The 21,132-nt window shown below is 39.2% G+C and overlaps 2 protein-coding genes across 3 annotated transcripts in view; one reads left to right on the forward strand and one right to left on the reverse strand.

The window, feature by feature from the left end:
* Positions 1 to 1,874, reverse strand: part of Mettl25 (methyltransferase like 25) — a 64,832-nt gene extending 62,958 nt beyond the window's left edge. The window contains exon 1 of one of the 2 annotated variants that reach the window (XM_057758250.1): positions 1,601 to 1,874. In XM_057758250.1, the coding sequence (XP_057614233.1) occupies positions 1,601 to 1,859 (259 nt within the window). In that variant the 5' untranslated portion in view covers positions 1,860 to 1,874. The remainder of the gene's footprint in view (positions 1 to 1,600) is intronic. The other variant, XM_057758251.1, reaches the window with a different exon arrangement.
* Ccdc59 (coiled-coil domain containing 59) lies at positions 1,795 to 6,374 on the forward strand. The gene is made up of 4 exons (XM_057758252.1): positions 1,795 to 2,199; positions 3,031 to 3,343; positions 4,398 to 4,497; positions 5,984 to 6,374. Exons 1-4 carry the CDS (start codon positions 2,046 to 2,048, stop codon positions 6,143 to 6,145), a joined length of 729 nt encoding a protein of 242 aa, XP_057614235.1. The 5' UTR covers positions 1,795 to 2,045; the 3' UTR covers positions 6,146 to 6,374.
* Positions 6,375 to 21,132: the final 14,758 nt, after the last annotated feature.

Here is a 21,132-nt window from a genome sequence, read left to right on the forward strand (position 1 = left end):
GATGAAGAGAAAATGGAGGCTGGAAGGTAAAACGCTGACCTTGTGAGCATGAGCGCCTGAGTATCCACATAAAAAGCCAGGCATAGGGGTACACACTTCTAATTCCAGGGTCGGGGTGCAGAATCCTTCTGGAAGATTCCTGAAGCTCACTAGCCATCCAGCCTAGCCTATTTGGTGGGTCCCTGTCTCAAAGCACCAGAGCTCCTGAGAAATAATACTGGAAGCTGGCCTCTGGCCTCCCACATGAGAACAGGCAGGTACACACACACACACACACACACACACACACACAGACATGGAAGCTGACCTCTGGCCTCCCATATGAGAACAGACAGGTATACACACATATGGAAGCTGACCTCTGGCCTCAAACATGGGAACAGACAGTTACACACACACACACACAAACACACACATGGAAGCTGACCTCTGGCCTCCCACATGGGGAACAGGCAGGTACACCACACACACACACACACACACACACACACACACACACGCACAGAAGAGAGAAAGAAAGAGAAAGAGACAGAGAGAGCTAAGAGAAAGGAAATTATATATATATGTGTGTATATATACGTGTGTATATATGTATAATTATATATATATATATGTGTGTGTGTGTGTATATATATTTGAACCTAGCAAAAGCAAACTGCAGGACATACATCACACACCAATGTTATTGTTATTAGTATATGCAAAATAATGTAATCTCATCGAGGGAAGACCCAGTTAACTACACATTAAAGCTTTGCTCTGTACTTGGTCATCATCATTTTTCTTTGCATTTTTTTCGTCTTTCTGAAAGCCAACATGATTCATACGTTCACCAATATTTACGGAGCCCTTCATGCAACACCAAGAAACTTTCCGCGTGTTGGAGCCCACCCATGCTTAAGACAAATATGGTCCCTGCTCTCCACAACGGTTCACGGAGGACTTGAAAGAACCAAAATCTACTAAGTTCCATTATATTCTCCCACCCCCGTGCACAATGCATTTTCAGGATGCTTCAGGGACGACGTTCACTAAGGACACTCCACTACTGGAAACTCGGAAGCAAACAGCAGAAGTTCCAGCAGCTGCTGTTATTTCAAAAGAGACACTTCATAGAATCTAACATTCCTGAAGGTTGGAAACTCCAGAGCCTAGAAAACCTCAAGGCACAGAGCATGCTGAAAAAAACATACTTTCAAAACGGACTAGAGAGTATTCAAGACTTCACCATCCCCGTCCAAATCCAAGCTACAATCTTCCTGGTACTGACTGAGAAACAGGCTCTCAACTCTATTCGTCAATACTGTACTTGCCCTCAGATATCCTTCTTATATTTCCAAAATGTTGAATTATTATGGGAACGAATGCCTCTTCCCTGTTCCTTGATTTCCTTAAATTGGGGAAATATACCAACACCCAAAGGTGAAACGAGGGGACCTCACAAACCCTCACTATTCAGATCCCTCCATTCATTTCTCACCGACGCCACACAAGTCCCTGCCACTTCTGCAGAGTTCCACCAGGGGGCGCACGGAGGGGCGCGCAGTCCGTCCGCCCCGCCCCGTCCCCTCCCGCCCCGCCCCGCCGCCCTGCAAGTCACCTGGTCCCGCCTCCTCCTCCCGCGGCGGAAGCGCCTCCCGCGGCTCGGGCTCGGGCTCGGCCGCCGGCCCCCTCAGCGCCGCCAGCACGCTCTCCGGGGGCAGGTCGACCAGCTCCCGCCACACCGACTCGGTGTAGAAATCCACCGTGTGCGCGCTGGAAATGGCCAGGGCGCCCCGTAGGAAGCGCAGCAAGTCCTGTAACCTGGCGTGCAGCGTGGGCAGGTCCGGGGTCCCGGGGAGCGAGCCGAGCGCCGCCATGACGCGCGCCCTCCGGGGCTGTAGGTGGCGCCAACCGGGCCGCGCGGCGCCTCTCTTCCCGAAGCCGCCCAGGCCGAAGCGGTAGAGTTCCGAGCATGCGCTCGTCGCGCGGTCGATTGCTTCGGCCTGGTGACGTATTATGTCGGCGTCCTTTCGTTGTGGTTCTGCCGGCCCGGGTGGTGCGAGATGGCGCCGGGGAGGCCGTCTTCGAGGTGGCGGACGGGAGGATCTGCGGCGCGCGGGGAAGAAACGCGTCCGGTCGGATTCAAGAGCCAGACTGGGAAACGCAGGACCTGGCGGCCCAGCCACCAGCAAGCCTTCCCCGGGAGTGTCCGCGAAGGTATGTGGGAAGACAGCGGTGGGGGAAGCCTAGGGTGCATGGGGCGGCTCAGCCTGCAGAGAGGCTTTAGGATGAAGACCGGGTCTGTCTTTAGACCCGGGAAGCCATTCCTAAGCCCGCCGAGCCCCTTAGCGTCTCGGTCCTTAGCATGGGAGGACTGGACGGCGCTGTCAGCTTAAGTCATGTGTCGTCGATCCGGAGTGTCTAGGGGTCCGCTTGTGGATTTACTCTAAAAACAGTTTTGCAACTGTATTACAGCAAAGGAAGGAGGGAAAGATGATGGGGTTAAAGATACACTCTCCCAAAGCCTTGGTAATTACAAACACCGCAGTTACCCTCACTTCAAATGGTTAAGTATTTTGTTCGAGCTGATAAAAATTGGCAGGTGTTTAGAGAGTTGTACCTTATCCCCTTTTGTGCTGTTTTGCCTTATTTTGGAAAATAGATGATTAGTTTCTCCAACGGAAAATTAAGATTTTTCCCCCCACCTGACGACCCCCAGGTGATGTTTTAGATGAATTAAAGAAATTTTGATTTGTGGATATAAATCCAAGTTGAGCGGTAGAGTTTAGTTTACTCTTTAATTTTATTTTGAAGTTTGTGTGAGTGTGGTATTTGACAATTTATTAGCTTATATTTAGGCAGAGGACTAACTTGCTCCTCAGTGCAAGTGCAATATTAAATGTGTTGAGTAACCTAATCTTTAAAGCAAAACTACGTAATTCTATCGTTTGGATATAATGTGAAAACAAACCAAAAAACCCTCGTTTCTAGTAACGTTATTTTTCACTTTCTGCGAAAGTAATGGTAACTGAAATCCTCCAATGTTAGGACAAGGGTTCGCATTCCGGAGGAAACTGAAGATCCAGCAGAGTTACAAGAAGTTGCTCTGGAAGGTAAAGAAGGCGCCAGCGTCCCAGGACTCACAGTTCGTTGATCGTTACCCAGAGCATCTGAAACACCTCTACTTAGCCGAAGAAGAAAGACTCAGGAAACAGCAGAGAAAGGCTGGCCTGCCCAGGTCAGAAGAACAGGCCGAGGAGCCCGTACCTGAAGATGACTGCAGCAGCAGCCCCCAGGGGACTGTGTCTGAAGAGCAGTCTAGTGACTGCCTGCCTCAGCCAGAACAGCTGTCTGCACTAAAGTATGTACTCTTTAAATAATGTTTTATAGATATAGAGCAATTTGGGTAAGAATTAGAAGTTTTTGTAACAGATTTTCCAAGTCACGTTTCAGTGGGCTTTTAGTAGATGAGACAGTTGGATCCTTGGAACTCGTTGGCCGGCCCCTAGTTCATTGAGAGATCTTGTCTCAAGTAAGGTAGTGAGCAATCCTCTAGTCTTCACACATGTCTATACACACATGTCCAAACCCGCAAGAACACTCACATACATGCAGATACTCCCAATTCTGACTGAAATTTTCAGAAGTAGAGAATAGAAGAAAGCGAAAAACCTATAATAGTTGGGCTAGAATATCAGTACTGTCTTTGTAACAACAGGTTGGAGTGGTGGAGCAGAAATCATGTCTGAGAGTTAAGGATGGCTGGTTTATTCTTTGTGTAGAAATTTGATAGGATAAGTTAAGTAACAAGACTAGCTGAAGAGCACATAGACTTTGGTAATGGACAATATATGTGTTTTTAACTAGGGTGCTGCTGAAATGCATTGTAGTTATGACATGAGAGTTGAGGCATAGAGGACAGGAAGGTTATTAAGTCAGATAATAAGCAGCATCATAACTGTTACCTTTCAAAGATCTCAGAATGCTTCAAGGTAGGAGACTTGTAAATGAAGACCCTGTCTGAGGACTGATGGTTAGTGCTAAGAGGTTGACAGAGAAAAGGTGATCAAAGAACTCAGATTAAAGTTATTTACAGCACAACTTGTTACATTGGTCAATTCCTTTTCCATCTCTTTTTTAATCATTTTAATATCCAACAAAACCTACTATGCTTTCCCTGGTTAATAGATATTTCTCCAAAAATATCCATTTTACCGTATTTTAATCTGTAATTGTAACTATGGTTTTAATGTCTTATATGGGCATTTTCCTATTATTTGTCATTCTTTCTCTTCATGCTTCCCTTAGTTTGTGTTAGTGATGTTTTTGTACATAAATACTGTATTTGACACAGTTGCATAATTTTCTCTAAATCATTTATGGTTTAACTTGCCTGTCTTAATTTCTCTTGTAAGTTCTGTTACTAGTCCAAAGAAAAAGAAAAAGAAGACTTCAAACCAAAAGGCACAAGAAGAGTATGAGCGGGTACAAGCAAAGCGTGCTGCTAAGAAATTCGTAAGTTCTACTTTTTAATTATTTAGGTTTATTTTTCTTTATCTTTAACATGTACAAGCTATGCTTCTTAGTATTGGGCACATAATATTGTCTGCATCAATGCTTTATAGATTATCCAGCAGACTTGTAGAATTGTACAATGTTCTAAGTCTTTGATTGGCTCAGACAATGCTAGTAGGTAAGTGATAATATTCGATTAAAAAAATTGCTTGTCAGTTAATAATATGAGCATCTGTAATAATGAACCTCAGACTACAGCCTATGACCTTAGATCTTTAACAAGTTCCTTGAAATAATCTGATGTTTAAGGACCCAAGACCTAAAAGAAATATTGATGATTTTCTTAACTTTACACTGCTATAAAAGCCAGAGGGGAAGTAAATACTGGAATAAAGTACTCAGAAGCAAAGCTGTCTTCCATGCTTAAACATTTCCTCAAGATCTCCCTTCGCCCTTGATCTATGACCTTAAAAACTACATCTGTGTGGGGTAGTAATGGTTAGTCTGAAAGTTCAGGCTTTTAGGTTTTTGTTGGTTTGTTTTGTACTAAAGTCTAAGTAATGTACCAGTGTCTCATCAGAGTATCCCCACAAACAGTACTGATACAATTGCGGTTTATACACATTAGAATATAAGTAGTTCATATTTTAAATTCATAGTTTAATATATAAAATGCTTCTGACTATTCTTCAACTGATGACATGAAGAGATGATCTTTAATGTTAATACAAAAGCTAGTGACACTACCCATGAGATCAAAATTGTTAAGAATTGGCTAAGTAGTGGGCAGTGGTCCACGCTAATCCCATGTATAATTTTGAGGCTCCTGGGACTGGACATGAAGAGCACACCACCTACAACTTCTCTTCAGCTGTTATGTTTAAATTAGGGAGAATGTCGCAGTGCTTGTGTGATAATGGATTCATCATTGGGAAGTATAGTCCTCTGCACTTAGATTTGAGTTTCTGTCATAGCAACAAATGACCACGATCGTCCTTACATGGTGAAACTCATGATGTCTAATGGAGTGATTTGCACTCAGAGTCAGTAGGTAGCCACTATTTTCTAAATTAATTAAATTTATAAATTAGCTAAATGACAAGAACAATAAATAAATAAAGATACAGTTTTCTAGAAATGAATTTTTTACTGTTAAGTGGAATATTAGACATCTTATCTTTTGTAAAGATCCCTAATTCTTTAGTGGGTTTAAACAGTGAAATTGTTACATAAATATTTGCCTTTTTTTAAAAACTTAGATATCAATGCATGAGATGCTTCCATGACTGACACTCTTTGGTATTCCGTATATCAGTATGGTATGAAAGAAAGAGGACACAGCTGCAGTTTTGGAAAACTGTTCACATTTTACACAATGTAAAAGACCAAGATCAATGGGGTTACATTGTTATAGCAATTTCAGAACAATTCTGACCTGTACTTTCTGATTGTGACTAATGAACATTATAATTGTTTATAATTGCAGGAATTTGAAATGAGAAAGCAAGAAAGAGAAGAAGCTCAACGACTTTACAAAAAGAAAAAAATGGAAACTTTCAAAGTTCTGAGCAGAAAGACTAAAAAGGGCCAGCCAAACCTGAATTTACAAATGGAGTATCTTCTTCAGAAAATACAAGAAAACAATTAGATTAGACAGACTGTCTTTAAGGATTCATTTTGACTGACGGTTGCAGCCTTTTGTATGTGTATTGGGTTCCCCTAAACAGTGAACTAAATATGTTGACATCAATGGACTGGTGAATTACATTTTTGTTTTTGTAATAGAAAAAAAATTATATATTTTTTCCACAAAGAATGACTTTATCCTGAAGAACTTTTAAAAACCCTCAATGGAATTTGAAATAAACTGTTTTGAAATAGGAGACTCACAGTGAGCATTTCAGTGATGTGAATATGTTTTAGTGTTGCCATCAGCCATAGTATTTGGGGGTTGGTTACTGGGAATTAGGTCTTTGCACTTGTTTGGCAGTTTTACTACCACTAAAGTACATTGTGTCCCCTGGGAGTTTTCAGATAGGGTTTTTGAGCTGCTTACATTTCTGGGGCTGGTCTTAAACCTGTGATCCTCTTAACACTTCCAGGAGGGCTGGGATTTCAGGCCTGCACCACCATGCCTGATAGACTGTATAGTGCTTAAATTCATTTTAATGATGAAGGAATGGCTTTCCTTGGAGTTTTTATTTATTAATTTATAGCTTATGTTACAGGAAAGTAGACTCTCAAGGCTCCCTAAAAGTAGGATATCTAGGCATTAAATTGGTTGCAACACCATAATAAGATAGGTCTACTAAATATGATTTATGAATTCAATTTCACAGAAGCCTTCTAGAATTACAGTATTGTCACCATATAACATTGTTGGTACCTCTGAGAGGTGACAACCTTTTTGCCTTCAGTTGCAGCAAAACAAGAAAGCCTTGGCATAGTAAGCAAAAGAGATTGCACAATAATGGCTGTAAAACTGTGTGGTGGCAAATACATTTTGAAGTTGTGTTAAGGTTTTAGAGAAGCCTTTTGTACTGCAGCCTCCATCCTGGTTTAAAAGTGCAGTGACAGGTACTTAGGAGATACTAAACTTACTCTTTGCGTAGACTAATGCTTAGACGCTTGTGATATGCGCTATTGCTATTGAAGGTCAGAGCCATAATCTGATTAAGGAAGCGTGCACAGTAAACAGTTTCACTGATTGCCTTTACTCACATCTGTACTTTAGATTCCTCATGAGGTCTGTGTTGAGGGCTTCATTTCTGTTTGTTTGCATCCAAGGACATTTTAGGGCAGAAGACACTTAGCATCTCCTTCAAAACAAAAGGTTCAGACTACAGATGAGATGCAAAAACCATACAGTTCATCTGAAAGCTTCCCTCAGTCATGCTTGATATTAGAGATTGGCTCAGTAGTGGCTGTTGGTTCTTCTGCCACACTTAGCAAAGCCTCAAGGGGGAGATTTAAATATGAAAAGGTGGTGGTAGGATCTGGGCATGCATGCAGAGAAAAGCTAGGGCCAAAGGGCTTAGTTGTCTCAGCCTAGGCTATGTAGGGAAGGAAGAATTTTATGGGTAAAGTACTTAAGAAAAGGCTTTAAGGCTTCAAAAGATAAAGGCAAGTGGAGCAGGGGGAAAATTACAAGGGACAAAGGTTTGAGATATAGAATATAAAAATAGTTACCGGCAGTGGGATAATGTTTTCCCTCTATTTCTAATGGTTCCTCCCATACAGGGAAAATGTCTCCTTGTTGGCTGACTTGTTTTGCCCTGGGGCATTATGGTAACTTTTAAGTTTGAAAACATATAGGCCAGTTTAGTGTACATGTGATTTCCCTATCCTCCCACCCCACTCTACTTGTATATATGTGTTTATCTGTACATGTACATGTGTGGGCATATGTCTGAGGTCAGCAGTTGAGGACTTCCAATAACTTAATCTCATTGAGTTAGAGCTTCTTACTACCCTGGGGTCTTCTGTCTCTGTCTCCCCAGCAGTGGGCTTACAGGAACTGCATTCTGGCCTTTGGGGAGTCCAACTCAGATCCATATGCTTGGCCAGTACAGCAGTTATTTTACCGCCGGAACCGTCTTCTCTTGAGATGGGTTCTCATGCTGTTTTGCCTAAGCCAGCCTCAGTTCCTGAACTTTTGATCTTCAGTATCCCAGAGAGCTAGTACTACAGGTACATGTCGGCATATTACTGTTGATTGCCATTCTCATAAATTATAAAAACAAGTTCTCTTGAGAAAGGATAAAAAGGCCATAGACACAGCAAGGGAAAGGCCTGTGTTCTGAGCAATGAACTATCAGAGAATTTGTTCTATAGGCTGAGGTTACAGCTTAGTGGTAAAATGCTTGTCTAACATGTCAAGGTCCTGGGTTAAAGTCCCAATGCTGCAAAACAAAATAATTAAAAAGTCGCTGCATATATCCAATTTGCTAAGACAAAAATGAAAAAGAATGGCCATGTGCACACAAAAGGATGGCCATGTATATGTGATGACTATGTACACATGAGAGGATGACCATGTATATGTGATCACCATGTACATGTGATGACTATGTACACATGAAAGGATGACCATGTATATGTGATCACCATGTACATGTGATGACTATGTACACATGAAAGGATGGCCATGTATATGTGATCACCATGTACATGTGATGACTATGTACACACAAGCTTTAGGCGATCAGCAACGGTCTCAGGCTTTAAGCTTTGATCGGGGCAGTTCAAATTTATATTGAGTCATAGTTTTAATTTGTAGAAGTGCAGTAGGCTTTTAATTGTTCCATTTTGTATTTTATTAATCTTATTTTGTGTTTTTGAGACAAGGTTTCTACATAGCCTTTGGCTGTCCTGCAACTCAATGTGTAGACCAGGCTGACCTTGAACTCAGAGATCTGCTTGCCTCTGCCTTCCAAGGGCTGGGATTAAAGGTGTGCGCCACCACCCACTGCTTTGTGCATTATTCTTATAAGTATGATGATGAGGGTTTGACCTGAATTTAGAGCAGTGCTGTCTACCAGAAGTGATTCTGCAGAGAGGGATTAATACTGGTTCTTGAAAAGAGGATTGGGAGGCCTTAGAAAAGATGTGAGATGTGACATCTCACAGTTCTGGACACAGTGCTTTAAAACAAAGAGTCTCAGTCTCCTTGTTCTCGCCAAACTTAAAAGGCAAATTATCCTGTATAGAATTCTGCCTGGGAGTGTTTCTCATTCAAAGCTGGTGTGCTGAATGGCTACAGCAGATGGCAGCCAAAGTAAGGCTTGGCAAGTGTGCTAATATCAAGAAAGGTGCTGGTGGATACTTGGCCTCCTACGCAGACTGCTGTGGTTTGACCTTGACCTTGACTTAAATGAAATATGAGCAGCAGGGGCTCATCAGAGGTTTCCAAAACTAGACAACAATCCTATTTACACAAGGATTTAATGACAGAAAAAAATGATAACTGGAGCTGCTAGACATTGATTAATCAGTGTTTGCTGCTTTTATAACTTCAGGACAGATGCCTACATGCAGTTACAGAGCTCTATACAATATCTGGGTCCAGCTTGTTTGTACCAGTCATGGAATTGTGTGTACACAATTTGACCATTGTAAGTAGGAGATAGCAAAAGCAGTTAAAGGAACCCAGCATTGCAAATCCTTTGCTTTCCAGGGTTGTACCAGTGTCTCAAATACACACTGGATGAGGGAAGAGAAGTGGTTTGCCATGCTGAAGGCACAACAATAAATTTAACTCCTTATTGACAGTTTAGTAAGCGTGCAGCTGATGGGAATAGCACGCTGGTAAAGAGCATAAACACTTCATCGGCTATCTTTCCTTATATCCATGACTTTCTACCTCAGAGGTTTTGGTACATACTGTATTTGGCAATAACAACTACTGGGTTCTGAGAGTTAAATTACATGCAGGATAACTGCCTTCTAAATGTGGGTAGGGGATAAGTGTGATTATCTTTGGTACTTTATTTGTCAGGCCTTTTGAAAATCAAGTGACACACTAGACTTAATGTCAAATTAATTTAACTTTTGAAGAGCTTAGGGACTCATGTTCATTCTTAAAACAGACAACCTGGCTCTACTCGTTGAATGCTCCGCCCAGGATCAGGCATGCTGTTGGCTGTATGTAATGTGAGTGAGATGGGAAACTGGGAAGCCCTTCAAACTTTTTATTTTTTCAACTTTTAACAGTAAGAAGGTGTGAATCTAGGGTTTGATATTTTTTTCCCATGTCTTTGAACTTTAACCTACATGATGGTTTCATAAGAAAACTTTGTTTTATTTCAGGAGCCTGATTAGGGAAAACATAACTGAAAAGAAAGCATGAATATTTTCCTTTCATTTTTTTCTGGGATTTATGTCTCAATAACTTCTATTAAGAGCACTATTAAATCATGCCTAGAGCAGCCAGTTTCACTGAGGCATGGTATTAAATATGTAAATGTAAAACTTGATGAATTTGACCCATATACGTACGTGAAGCTTCTCTTCAGGCCCCCAGCAATTAGCATCACCTTCCAAAATCTGTCCTTGGCCCTATGTAATTGGTCCTCCCAGTAGCCCACACACTGATCCACAGCCATACCTGGTTAGCTTTTTGTTACAATACAGTCTGCATTTAAAAAAGACATTATAATGAGGGTTCTGCCAGGTGGTGGTAGTGCATGCCTTTAATCCCAGTGCTCAGGTGGCAGAAGTAGGTGGATATCTGTGAGTTTGAGGCCAGTATTTTTGCTAATAATGAGTCAGGAAGCCTTTTAAATACATACATACATAATACATACATACATACATACATACATACATACATACATACATAATACATACTCTCATTTAAAGCATAGTCACTCACCTCTGGAGCTTTCTAAGATGGCATTTCCTATGCCTCCCCATAGACCCAGATTTGGAAGAAACCCTTTTCTCCTTTGCTTTCCTCTGCAGAAACTTCCAACTTGAAGTGTCTCTTTTATTTAAAAATAAGAAAGACAAGGAAGAAGGTGCATTGTGGGTAATAACCCAGCAGAAGCTTTCTGCTGCTTCTTACAGCATTATATTCCTTCACAAAAAAAAGGGGGTCCACATATTATGGTTGCAAAAGGCGGCTACAGCTAAACTGTTTGAATCTTCTGTTAATACGGTATTTGTAGCGAGGACTTGGTGTCCTGGGCCTGCAATCCTAGCTACTCAGGTAGCTGAGGCAGCAGGATTGCAAACCAAAGGCCTGTCTATATAGAGTGAGTTGTAATATTCATCAAATGTCACTGTTTAGCATTGTTCAAATTTCACTCCCGAAACTGAATTTCCTTTTTATAATGAAAACACATGACTGCAGCAATAGCTCACAAGTTTAACACTCTCAAGTAAGATCATACAGGTATGCATTCGGTGAATTGTACTCTTAAAAGAAACAATATCTTCTTTTGTTGTATTCACCGAAAACACAGTTGTCCCGACAGCTCCATTCTATTGTGTTCAATCGTCCCGGGTGACTGAATTAATAGCCCTGATTCAAACCTGTTTTGGAGCAAAAGATAAAAGACCGAAGAATAGATATGCTGGAGGAATTGTTCATGATTTTGATATATTCTGAAAACTGAAAGGATTTAAGACTCCGTCATACTTTTTGACCACCAGTAGAAAACATCAATAGTAGAAGCTATTAAAACCTCAACGTCTCTGAGGATAGAAAAGATACTTGAGGAGAGAGAGAGTAAATGGGAAAGCAGGAACAAGGAGATGAAGGGGGAGTGGGGCTAGAGATGAGGACTAGGAAATATGCGTGTAAATGTCACCTGAAAACCTTTTCCTTGTCAGGTAATTTAAAAAATACAAATTTTAAAAGAACATGTGTCAACTCAAATCCAAGGTCAATAACCCTTATGTTGTTATTTGTAACAAGATGAGCAGCACAGCCATTGAAAAATCACTGAGTTGTTTCCAAATGAATATGTAAAACTATCAAATCTTCAGAAGAGAAATAGACCCAGTGTACATAGGCTCTTTGACTAACACTGACAAATTCAAATTCTTAATATGAAATTGGCCACCATAGGGATCCGTTTTCCCGATAGATGGGTTTGGGGTGCCAGTATTTTGAGTCAAATCAAATTGTTTTGATTGGTCAAGAGTATGGAACTGAGGAATTGTTGTGTATCAGTGGTGGTGAAAAACTAATGTAAACCAGGCAAATGTAAGGGTGAACCAAGGTTCAGTCTTCTGCAAGATCTCAGATGAGCTTTGCACGGATATAGCACAGTGAATAGCTTAGCATCCTGGGGCTCTACTGGCTTAGGGCTATGCACACACCCTCTCCTACTAATATTCTTCAAAGCCCGAGACTCCTATCTGTGTGCTTGGCAAACAATACAACTAACAACCTTTTGGAAACCTGGGACCGCAGCAGACTACATGTGCACCTGTATTGATAGATGAAAATAAGTACTCCTCCTCAGCAATCCCTTGATAGTGACCATTTTTCTTAAATTCAAGTATGTCACTGTTCTATTGCCATGACCAAGGTAACTCTTAGAAGAGGAAGCATTTAATTGGCGACTTGTTTACAGTTTCAGATGGTTACCATCATGGCGAGGATTATGACAGCGTACAAACCAGCATGGTGTTGGAGAAGGAGCTGGAAGTTTTACAGCCTGATCTGCAGGAAGCGGGAAGAGATCAGTAAACTACTGCTGATCTATTATATTTCACAAGCAATAGATGGCTTGTCATTTAAAAATATTGTGTGATACAAATAATTATGATTGACATTAATGTACTCTCTACAGAGTGTATGTATATTATTCCTAAAACTGAAAGGACTTATCTAAATTTGCTTTCATAAGACTGGCTTTATTTGGTGGTCAAATAGTGGAGCCTGCACATGAGTGGTGTGCAAATCCTTCTGAGTACACAGAACCTTTTGCGGCATAGAATATAGTCCATTCTAGAAATCAGAAGCTGTTAATCCAGTTTAAAAGGTGACAATTGGTCTTTGTTGTTGATTGAAATTATTTGTCTCTTTTTGGCATTGTGCTATCCCAACAATTACTGGAAATCTGAGCCATCCTTGATGGTTTCTATGGACTGTGATGGGGACGTAAGCACATGGGTGATTATTACCTTACACATTTACAGTCTGACTACTTCTGGCATCTGATTTTAGAGTGTGATTATGAAATTACCCACTTACCACTTTAAGAGCTATTAAGGTCTCTGAGAAGGAATTTAAGTGCTCTATCTTGGGGGCATCCTGCAGATGACAAATACCCACTGCTGCGGAACTAGGACCCACCATTTTCAGGATTAGACACTGAAATAATCAATGCCACTTGTGGGCCTTCCTTAAAATGGCCCAATTAACTGCACTCATGTCCACTTATTCCACTTATGATTAATGAAAACAGAATTTTAAATATGATTTAGATTTTTAAGAGTGAAAATATGTGAGGGAAAAAATCCTTAGTTACTGATTCAAGGTCACACAACGTTTTAGTTTCTGAGTTAGAAACAGAAGCTCAGTTTCCTAACATCTATCTCAAGCTGCTAGATGATATCTCTAGAAACTGCATCTGTGAAATTACAATCAATCAAGACAGATATATTTAAGCCCTTGAAAAGCTTTGCTTGCTCTGTAATTCCATATCTTAGGCTGACTATTATACAGTAATTCACATCAGGTTGTGCAACTCTCCATGCTGGCACAGCATTTGCACCCTAATAGAACAAACAAGACACACACTTAAATAAGTTCATAGTTCTGCATTGAGTCCTCTGGGTAACCAGTATGACCTCCTATCTGGAAGATGTGATTATTTCTTACCTAGCAACATGAGGAACAATAATTTTTATCTAGTCTTACATTTCAAATGACAGTTCAATGAGGGTATCTAGCATCCCACACTCAAGATATTAGAGTCATGGAGAAAGAGAGAGGAAGGGAGGAACGTTTAGATTCACAGTAAATATTTACTGGAGTAATGGAAATGATTCATGTTTCAACTGCTTTCAAGCTGTGTGATTTTGTATAATTTCCTACTTTATCTCTGCCCCATTTACTTACTGATGACATGAAGAAGATAATGGTTCATAACTTCTAAATCTTTTGGGTAAGTGCAGGGCATTCAGAATTTAGAAATTTGTGATTTAGAAAGTGAATTCAAACTCTTCTTGCTTTAGAATACATTATTATAGTAGTTGGAGAGAGATGGGGGTGTTAACCAAGTCAGATTAGATTTCTGTCCATGTGGGAAAATAAGGATACCAAGAGGGGCTTTCAAAACCATGGGGTGGTGACTCTAGATCTGGAATAACATGAACATCACAGAGCAACTTAAATGAGAAAATGGGTTATACAAGCTTTCTAGAACTGTGTCTTGTATGTTATCCATTATTATTATAACATTGTGACTCTCATTTTACTTTTTGAAATGTTATTCTTGTTTTAAACATTTTGATTAAAAGGATATAGCATATATTAGCTATTATAAACAAATATGACTTGGATGAATTTGCCTGGATTACAGACAAAATTTGTGTCCTAAGGAAAATACTAATTATCACAAATAGCAAAGGCATTAAAAGGAAAGAAAGGGATGGAAGGAGGAAGAAAGGAAAAAAGGAAGGAAGGAAAAAAGAAAGGATGAAGGAAAAAAGGAAGGATGAAGGAAGAAAGGAAGGAAAAAAGGAAGGAAGGAAACACAGATGTGGCGAATTGAATTATGTGTCTGGATTATTTTGCTTAATGGGGAGATCTCAAGTTCTGTCCTTTTCCATGAAGTACAAAAATGATTTGGGGGTCAGTATGAAATTTTAATACATCACTGCAATCTTCCCAATGTAACATTTGATAACGTTTTAAAAATCACAGGTTACTAGTATGTATCCCTGGGCCTCATTCCCAGTACAGAGAAAAGAAATAACAAAGGGAGGGAGAAGAAAAAGCTCACACTTCCTCCAACGATGAAAATCCAAACTGTTTTATATCAACATTGCTAAAGATGTGAAGACATTAGAATCCTCTGTTAAGGATGGTAAAGCATCAGTGTTTTACTTATTGATGGCGATTTCACTTTTTTACTCTCGTGGATATTGATAGAAGGCAGGCAATTCTTTACTGTAACACAAAGGGTATTTCTTTAGATACTGACAGTGGTCAGACTATTAACGTTCTGCACCAGTTCTCTGAGCTCTGATTCCCAGGGATGACAGCTTCACCAAGAGCTCCCTGGGTACATGAAGTACTTGTCCTACATGTAGTACCTTGTAGTACATGAAGCAATCTTCCAGGCTGTAGAGTCCTAGAGTTTGTGCTGTGGTGCAGGAGCATTGAACCCAGGCCCTTACAAACGCCAGGTGTGATCCCTACTACTGAGCGTCACTTAAATGCACCTGAAGAAAATATGCCTGCCCTTACCTCAGGGAGGGAGGGAGAAAAGGAGGGACGGAGAGAGGGAGGGAGAAGAGAGAGAAATAGAGTCATTAAAGTATGCAGTAACCAAATCTGCTTTCCAAGAACATTTATTGCACAACAACGATAGCCTAAAACAAAAGAGCAGTTGAATCTGTGGCTTGTAAAATCTGCAAAAATAACAAAGACAATAAAGAAATAATAAAGTTAGAACAGGCTCCTTACACCCACCCATACCACTGGAGAGACTGGGAAATGTAATTTTGACAGTATCTTAATAAGTTTATCTTATACTTTTGATACAGTTATATGAATCTACTTATAATTTATGAAGTAATGAAGGAAATACCCACCTATAAATTTGCATGTGCATTCTTACAGAACTGATGTCAATAACATCTCCCTGACTGCAAAAAGTTCGAATGATTGTTGACTGAGAGAAAGGAAAAGGTGGCATACTGTTTAGCAACAATAAGAAACCCACAACAGAATTGATAGCTCTGAAATATATTGAGCTAGGTAGAGGGAGAAGGAAGCAAGAGACTTATGGTTTAGAAGAGTGAAAACCATAGACAGTAAGAAAATCAGTGACTGTTTCAGACTGGCTTGGTGAAGGAGAACCCAGCACGAAAGGGGGCACCCTCCTGTACTAAGGATCAGTTGCAAACCACACCCAAACCTGTTCTCCCTGGGAAGAAAAGTTCAAGTGGTTGCTTTCTGACTCAGGCAGAAAGCAGCAGCAAATGACCTTGCAGGTGTAATTTTTAAGAAGAGAAAAAGAAGAGGTCTGACCAGCTTTAGGGATGCAATCTAATGGTTTTGAGCAAGGCAGAGGGAATGGGGGAGAAGAGCAAAGCTTGCCATAGTCATACTTTTTGTGCTTGAGGTGGGTAGAGTCCCATCACTTAGGTACTGCGACGAATTACAAATGAATGTGTTGAGATTTAAAAAGTGATAGTGTATGAATAATTCTAAACCTTGGTTCTCTAAAGGATCAGAATTGACAAAATATATATAAAATATAGGGGCTAGGCTAAAAGGCAGAATTTAAAATGGAGTTCTTCCACAGAAGGATGTGCTCGGGGGCTTGGATGTCATTCTTCCCTCCCTGGAGTTGATGGATAGACATTGCTGGGTGATTAATTTTATTTCCTTTGGAGGTAAAAACAGGAATTAAGAAAACTGTCCAAGCAAATGTATCTTCAAAGTTGTTGTACTGGCTGGTTTTGTGGGTCAGCTAGAATCATCAGAGAGGAAGGAGTCTCCGTTGAGGAAATGCCTCCATGAGATCCAACTGTAAGGCATTTTCTAAATTAGTGATCAAAGCGGGAGGGCCCAGCCCAGATAGAAATTGGGGTTCGACCTGGAGGTCAGAAAAACAAAAGAGTTACTGTCTCTTACCTCCTTCCTCAGTCCAAAATGGTGATCCTTCCTCAGGAATCTCAGAATGAGAATGCGTGAGAGCTGTCTCCTCCTGTTTTATTATCCTCTCTAGTGCTGGGATGGTTTCTACGGCAAGTAGTGTGGCTACTGGGATCAAAGGTGTGTGTAACCACTGCCTGGTCTGTAAGGCTGATCAGTGGGACTGTTTTACTTCAGGCAAGCTGTGTTTATTAAAATGAAATATCACTACGACCTTTGCACTGGCTCTTGTCTCCAGGTTCAGGTTCCTTCCCTGTTTGAGTTCCTGTCCTGACTTCCTTTGGTGATGATCAGCAAAGTCAAATAAACCTTTTCCTTCCCAACTTGCTTTTCGGTCACAGTGTTTTGTTGCGGCAGTAGAAATCCAAACTAAGAGAGATGTAATACATGAGTACTTTTTATCGACTCTGTGCCGTTCATTTCCTTCATTAAGCTATTATGTTATTCATGAATTAATACATTTTTAACTGGAAAAAATAAAACGTTACAAAGAATTAATGATTTATAAACAATATAGTTGAAAATTACTTCCACACTACCCATGAGTATCTCCTTGTTAGTCGAAATAGAAGTGGTGGCGCACGCCTTTAATCCCAGCACTAGGGAGGCAGAGGCAGGTGGATCTCTGGGAGTTCGAGGCCAGCCTGGTCTACAAGAGCTAGTTCCAGGACAGGCACAAAAGCTACAGAGAAACCCTGTCTCGAAAAAACCAAAAAAAAAAAAAAAAAAATAGAAGTCCTAGTCATTTCCTGCAACTTCACACACACACACACACACACAAACACGACACCAGAAATCATATATAAATGGCATATTATTTATGCTTTCCTTAGTGATTTATTATGAGTCATCTGAATGACTCATCATGATAAAAATGTAGTTATTTATAATAAGTGTGTAAGTATTCAGTTAGGTCCTTCTTCTAAATAATTGTGTAAAAGAATGACGCTACCAAAATTCAATTCATATTTTTTCCTTTGGTATTTGAATTTCTCTAATTTTTGCTACTCTAAACATATTGTGTCATGTGCTGCTATATGCATATTCTTTGGTATTGACCGTTTGAAAATTTTGTTGGATAAATTCTAAGGAGAAGTACTTCACCAAAGGTTGTGTGTGTGTGTTTGATTTACAGTTAGTGCCAAAATATAACACTTGTGGCAACTTGCATATTGTTGTTATTGATTTAATTTTTGGTCAGCAGAGACTTGAGTGAACTGGCCTATCAGTGATTCATAACCTTTACTATGCATTACATTTTATTTTCGTTTTTCTTGATTACTAATGAAGCTGAGAAAACTTTTCCACACTTATTGACCATTCAGAATTTAATTTTTACCTCTTCTCTTCCCCTGCCGCATTTCTGCTTCCTCTAGAGAAAGGTGGGGCCTGATTAGCTCAGGCTAGCCTTGAAGCTGTAATGCTCCTACTCCAGTCTCTAGGGCGTTGGTGTTACTGATGAATATCCCCATGCTGAGATTAGATTTTAAAGATAAATCTTTATTTTTCCATTGAGTTATTTTTATTCTCTCTCCAATTTATAGATGCTCTGTGCACACTAGGGTGTTGTGCCTTTATGCATTATATCTCTTGCAGTTTTTGACACCAATTATACATCTGCCTTTATTGAGGTTCCTCTTGTAAACCGCATTTGCAGTTAAATGTGACTGTCATTTCTTCTGTGACTTTCTAGGTGTCTTATTTTTGACAGTTCCTATTTAAAGATATGCAATTCTTCAAACAGTTACTAGTCATTATATATATTTAGTTTTTTACATTGAAAGTTTTAAACTTCCATCTAAATTTTAGTTTTGTGTGGGTGTATAGATGAGGACTCTGGTTTCTTCTACAGATATGAACAATTAAATCATCACGAATTATTAACAAGGGTTTCACTCTTTTTTGTAGTTCATATTATTTGTAATTACTAAAGGATGAGCTCTTCATTGGGATCTTTTCTTCTTCCCCTCTGCCTGCTTAAACATTTCAAATTAATTTAATTTCATATTGATATTTTTTTCAGTTTCCAGATACCATGACTCTAAAATGTGCTTTAAGCATGAAAAATATATAAATTTTAACTTGGATTTTAATTGTAGTTTAAGTAATTGTGTAATGCTTAAAGTGTTTGCAAGTGTTTCTCATTCTCCATGCTAAATACATGCTAAATACAAGCTGAACTACCCTCATAAGGCCAGCAGAGGGTGGACAAGGAACTGTTTTGCTGGTGAGAAATTGAGAATAATTTTTAAATGTATTATCTTATTGATTTATGGAATAAATTTAAAGAATTAAAAATATTTACTCATCTAGGTATTTTTACTCATCAAAGTTACTCCTACACAACCAAAACCTAAATATTTTATACTTTCCCATATATTACTGAATTTAGGGATGAATCGAGATCTTTTGAAAGGGAAGAAGAATTTGAGACATAAATTTAGTTTATGCATACAACACAAGTAAAATGGAATTGAAATAATATGGAGTATATTAGATGTGACTCCCACTTATTTTTTTAAGGATCAAAGCTAGGGAAAATTGCAAACGATTGTAGAATAATAATTACATGTTTTTACCATACATTTCATATGATGAATGGTGTTCTAATATGAGAACAGACATATTAAGCAGTCTTTTGTAGATAACAGCTGTAAATAAATTTAAAATACTTGTTCTTTTACATCCATTGTAGGAAACTTGACAACACTGTGAACACAACAAGCTAAAATGGGGTTAATTGAATGAGAATTCATAAATGGGCTGTTGGGTAGTTTGAAAACCATCATTATTCCGATGTTGTTTTTGTTTGTGGCCTGCTGCTTTTGCTGTTTATAAATATGAGGATGATGGAGACTGGTACGAAGTAGGAAACGCTCCACTGAACCTCGCAGGGACAGTAATTCAATCAAGCAAAGGTTACAAAAGCCCCGAAGGCCATTTATTTCTGTGACAACACAGATCGACCTGGTTTTGTCCTATCAACGTTTTTAAGTCAGGAAGCCTAGTGTTAAGTTAATGCTCTGTCAGGCCAACTCTGTTATTCTGAATTTGCTGAATCTATCTCATTTTTGTCCTATATATGGTTCTGTTGGTTGTCAAGATATAGATCCGCTATGTAATTATGTACACATATTTTAATATATACTATTATGATGTGTGAATATACTTTACAAATGACAATATAAATAAAATTAAATAGGAAACAGTAATGTATTTAGAGTGATTTAGAAATTTACTCTGAATCTAAAATTTCTCTCCATTTAGTTTTATGTTGGCTGTTGGCTTGCAGCCTTTATTATTTTTAGGTATGTTCCTTGTATCCCTGATCTCTCCAAGACCTTTATCATGAAGGGATGTCGTATTTTCTTGAAGACTTCTTCAGCATCTAATGAGATGATCATGTGGTTTCTTTTTTTTCACTTTGTTTATATGGTGAATTACATTGACAGATTTTCATATGTTGAACCATGCCTCATCTCTGGGATGAAGCTGACTTGGTCAGGGTGGATGATTTTTCTGATGTGTTCTTTGATTTGGTTTGCCAGTATTTTATTGAGTATTTTTGCATCAATGTTCATGTGGGAGATTGGTCTGTAGTTCTCTTTTTTAGTAATCTCTTTGTGTGGTTTGGGTATCAGGGTAACTGTAGCCTCAGAAAGAATTTGGCAATGTCCCTTCTTTTTCTGTTGTGTGGAACAATTTGAGGAGTATTGGTATTAGTTCTTTTCTGAAAATTCTGCACTGAAACCATCTGGTCCTGGGCTTTTTTTTTTTTTTTTTTTGGGAGACTTTTGATGACTGTTTCTTTCTTTCTTTTTCTTTTCTTTTCTTTTTTTTTTTTTTAGCAGTTGTAGTTTTATTTAATTTGCTTATCTGGTGTTGAATTAATATTAGTAAGTGATAATTATCCAGAATATTGTTCATTTCTTTTAAATTTTCCAATTTTGTGGAGTACACATTTTTAAAATATGGCCTGATGATTCTCTGGATTTCTTCCATGTCTGTTGTTATGTCCCCCTTTTTATTTCTGATTTTGTTAATTTGCATATTCTCTCTGCTTTTTGGTTAGTTTGGGTAAAGGTTTGTCTATTTTGTTGGTTTTCTCAAAGAATCAACTCTTTGTCTCATTGATTCTTTCTATTGTTTTCTTTGCCTCTATTTTGTTGATCTCAGCTCTCAATTTGATTATTCCTGCTGTCTAGTCCTCCTGGGTGAGTTTGCTTTTTTTTTTGTTCTAGAGTTTTCAGATGTTCTGTTAGTTCACTAATGTGGGATTTTTCCAACTT

The sequence above is a fragment of the Chionomys nivalis genome, chromosome 25, assembly GCF_950005125.1.
Source record: "Chionomys nivalis chromosome 25, mChiNiv1.1, whole genome shotgun sequence".
NCBI lineage: Eukaryota > Metazoa > Chordata > Mammalia > Rodentia > Cricetidae > Chionomys > Chionomys nivalis.

Bases quoted from the DNA above. Each gene is read 5' to 3' on its own strand.
- Ccdc59 (XM_057758252.1), top strand. From the start codon at position 2,046: ATGGCGCCGGGGAGGCCGTCTTCGAGGTGGCGGACGGGAGGATCTGCG. The intron at 2,200-3,030 runs GTATGTGGGAAG...CTCCAATGTTAG, and splicing joins CCCCGGGAGTGTCCGCGAAG to GACAAGGGTTCGCATTCCGG. The intron at 3,344-4,397 runs GTATGTACTCTT...TTCTCTTGTAAG, and splicing joins GAACAGCTGTCTGCACTAAA to TTCTGTTACTAGTCCAAAGA.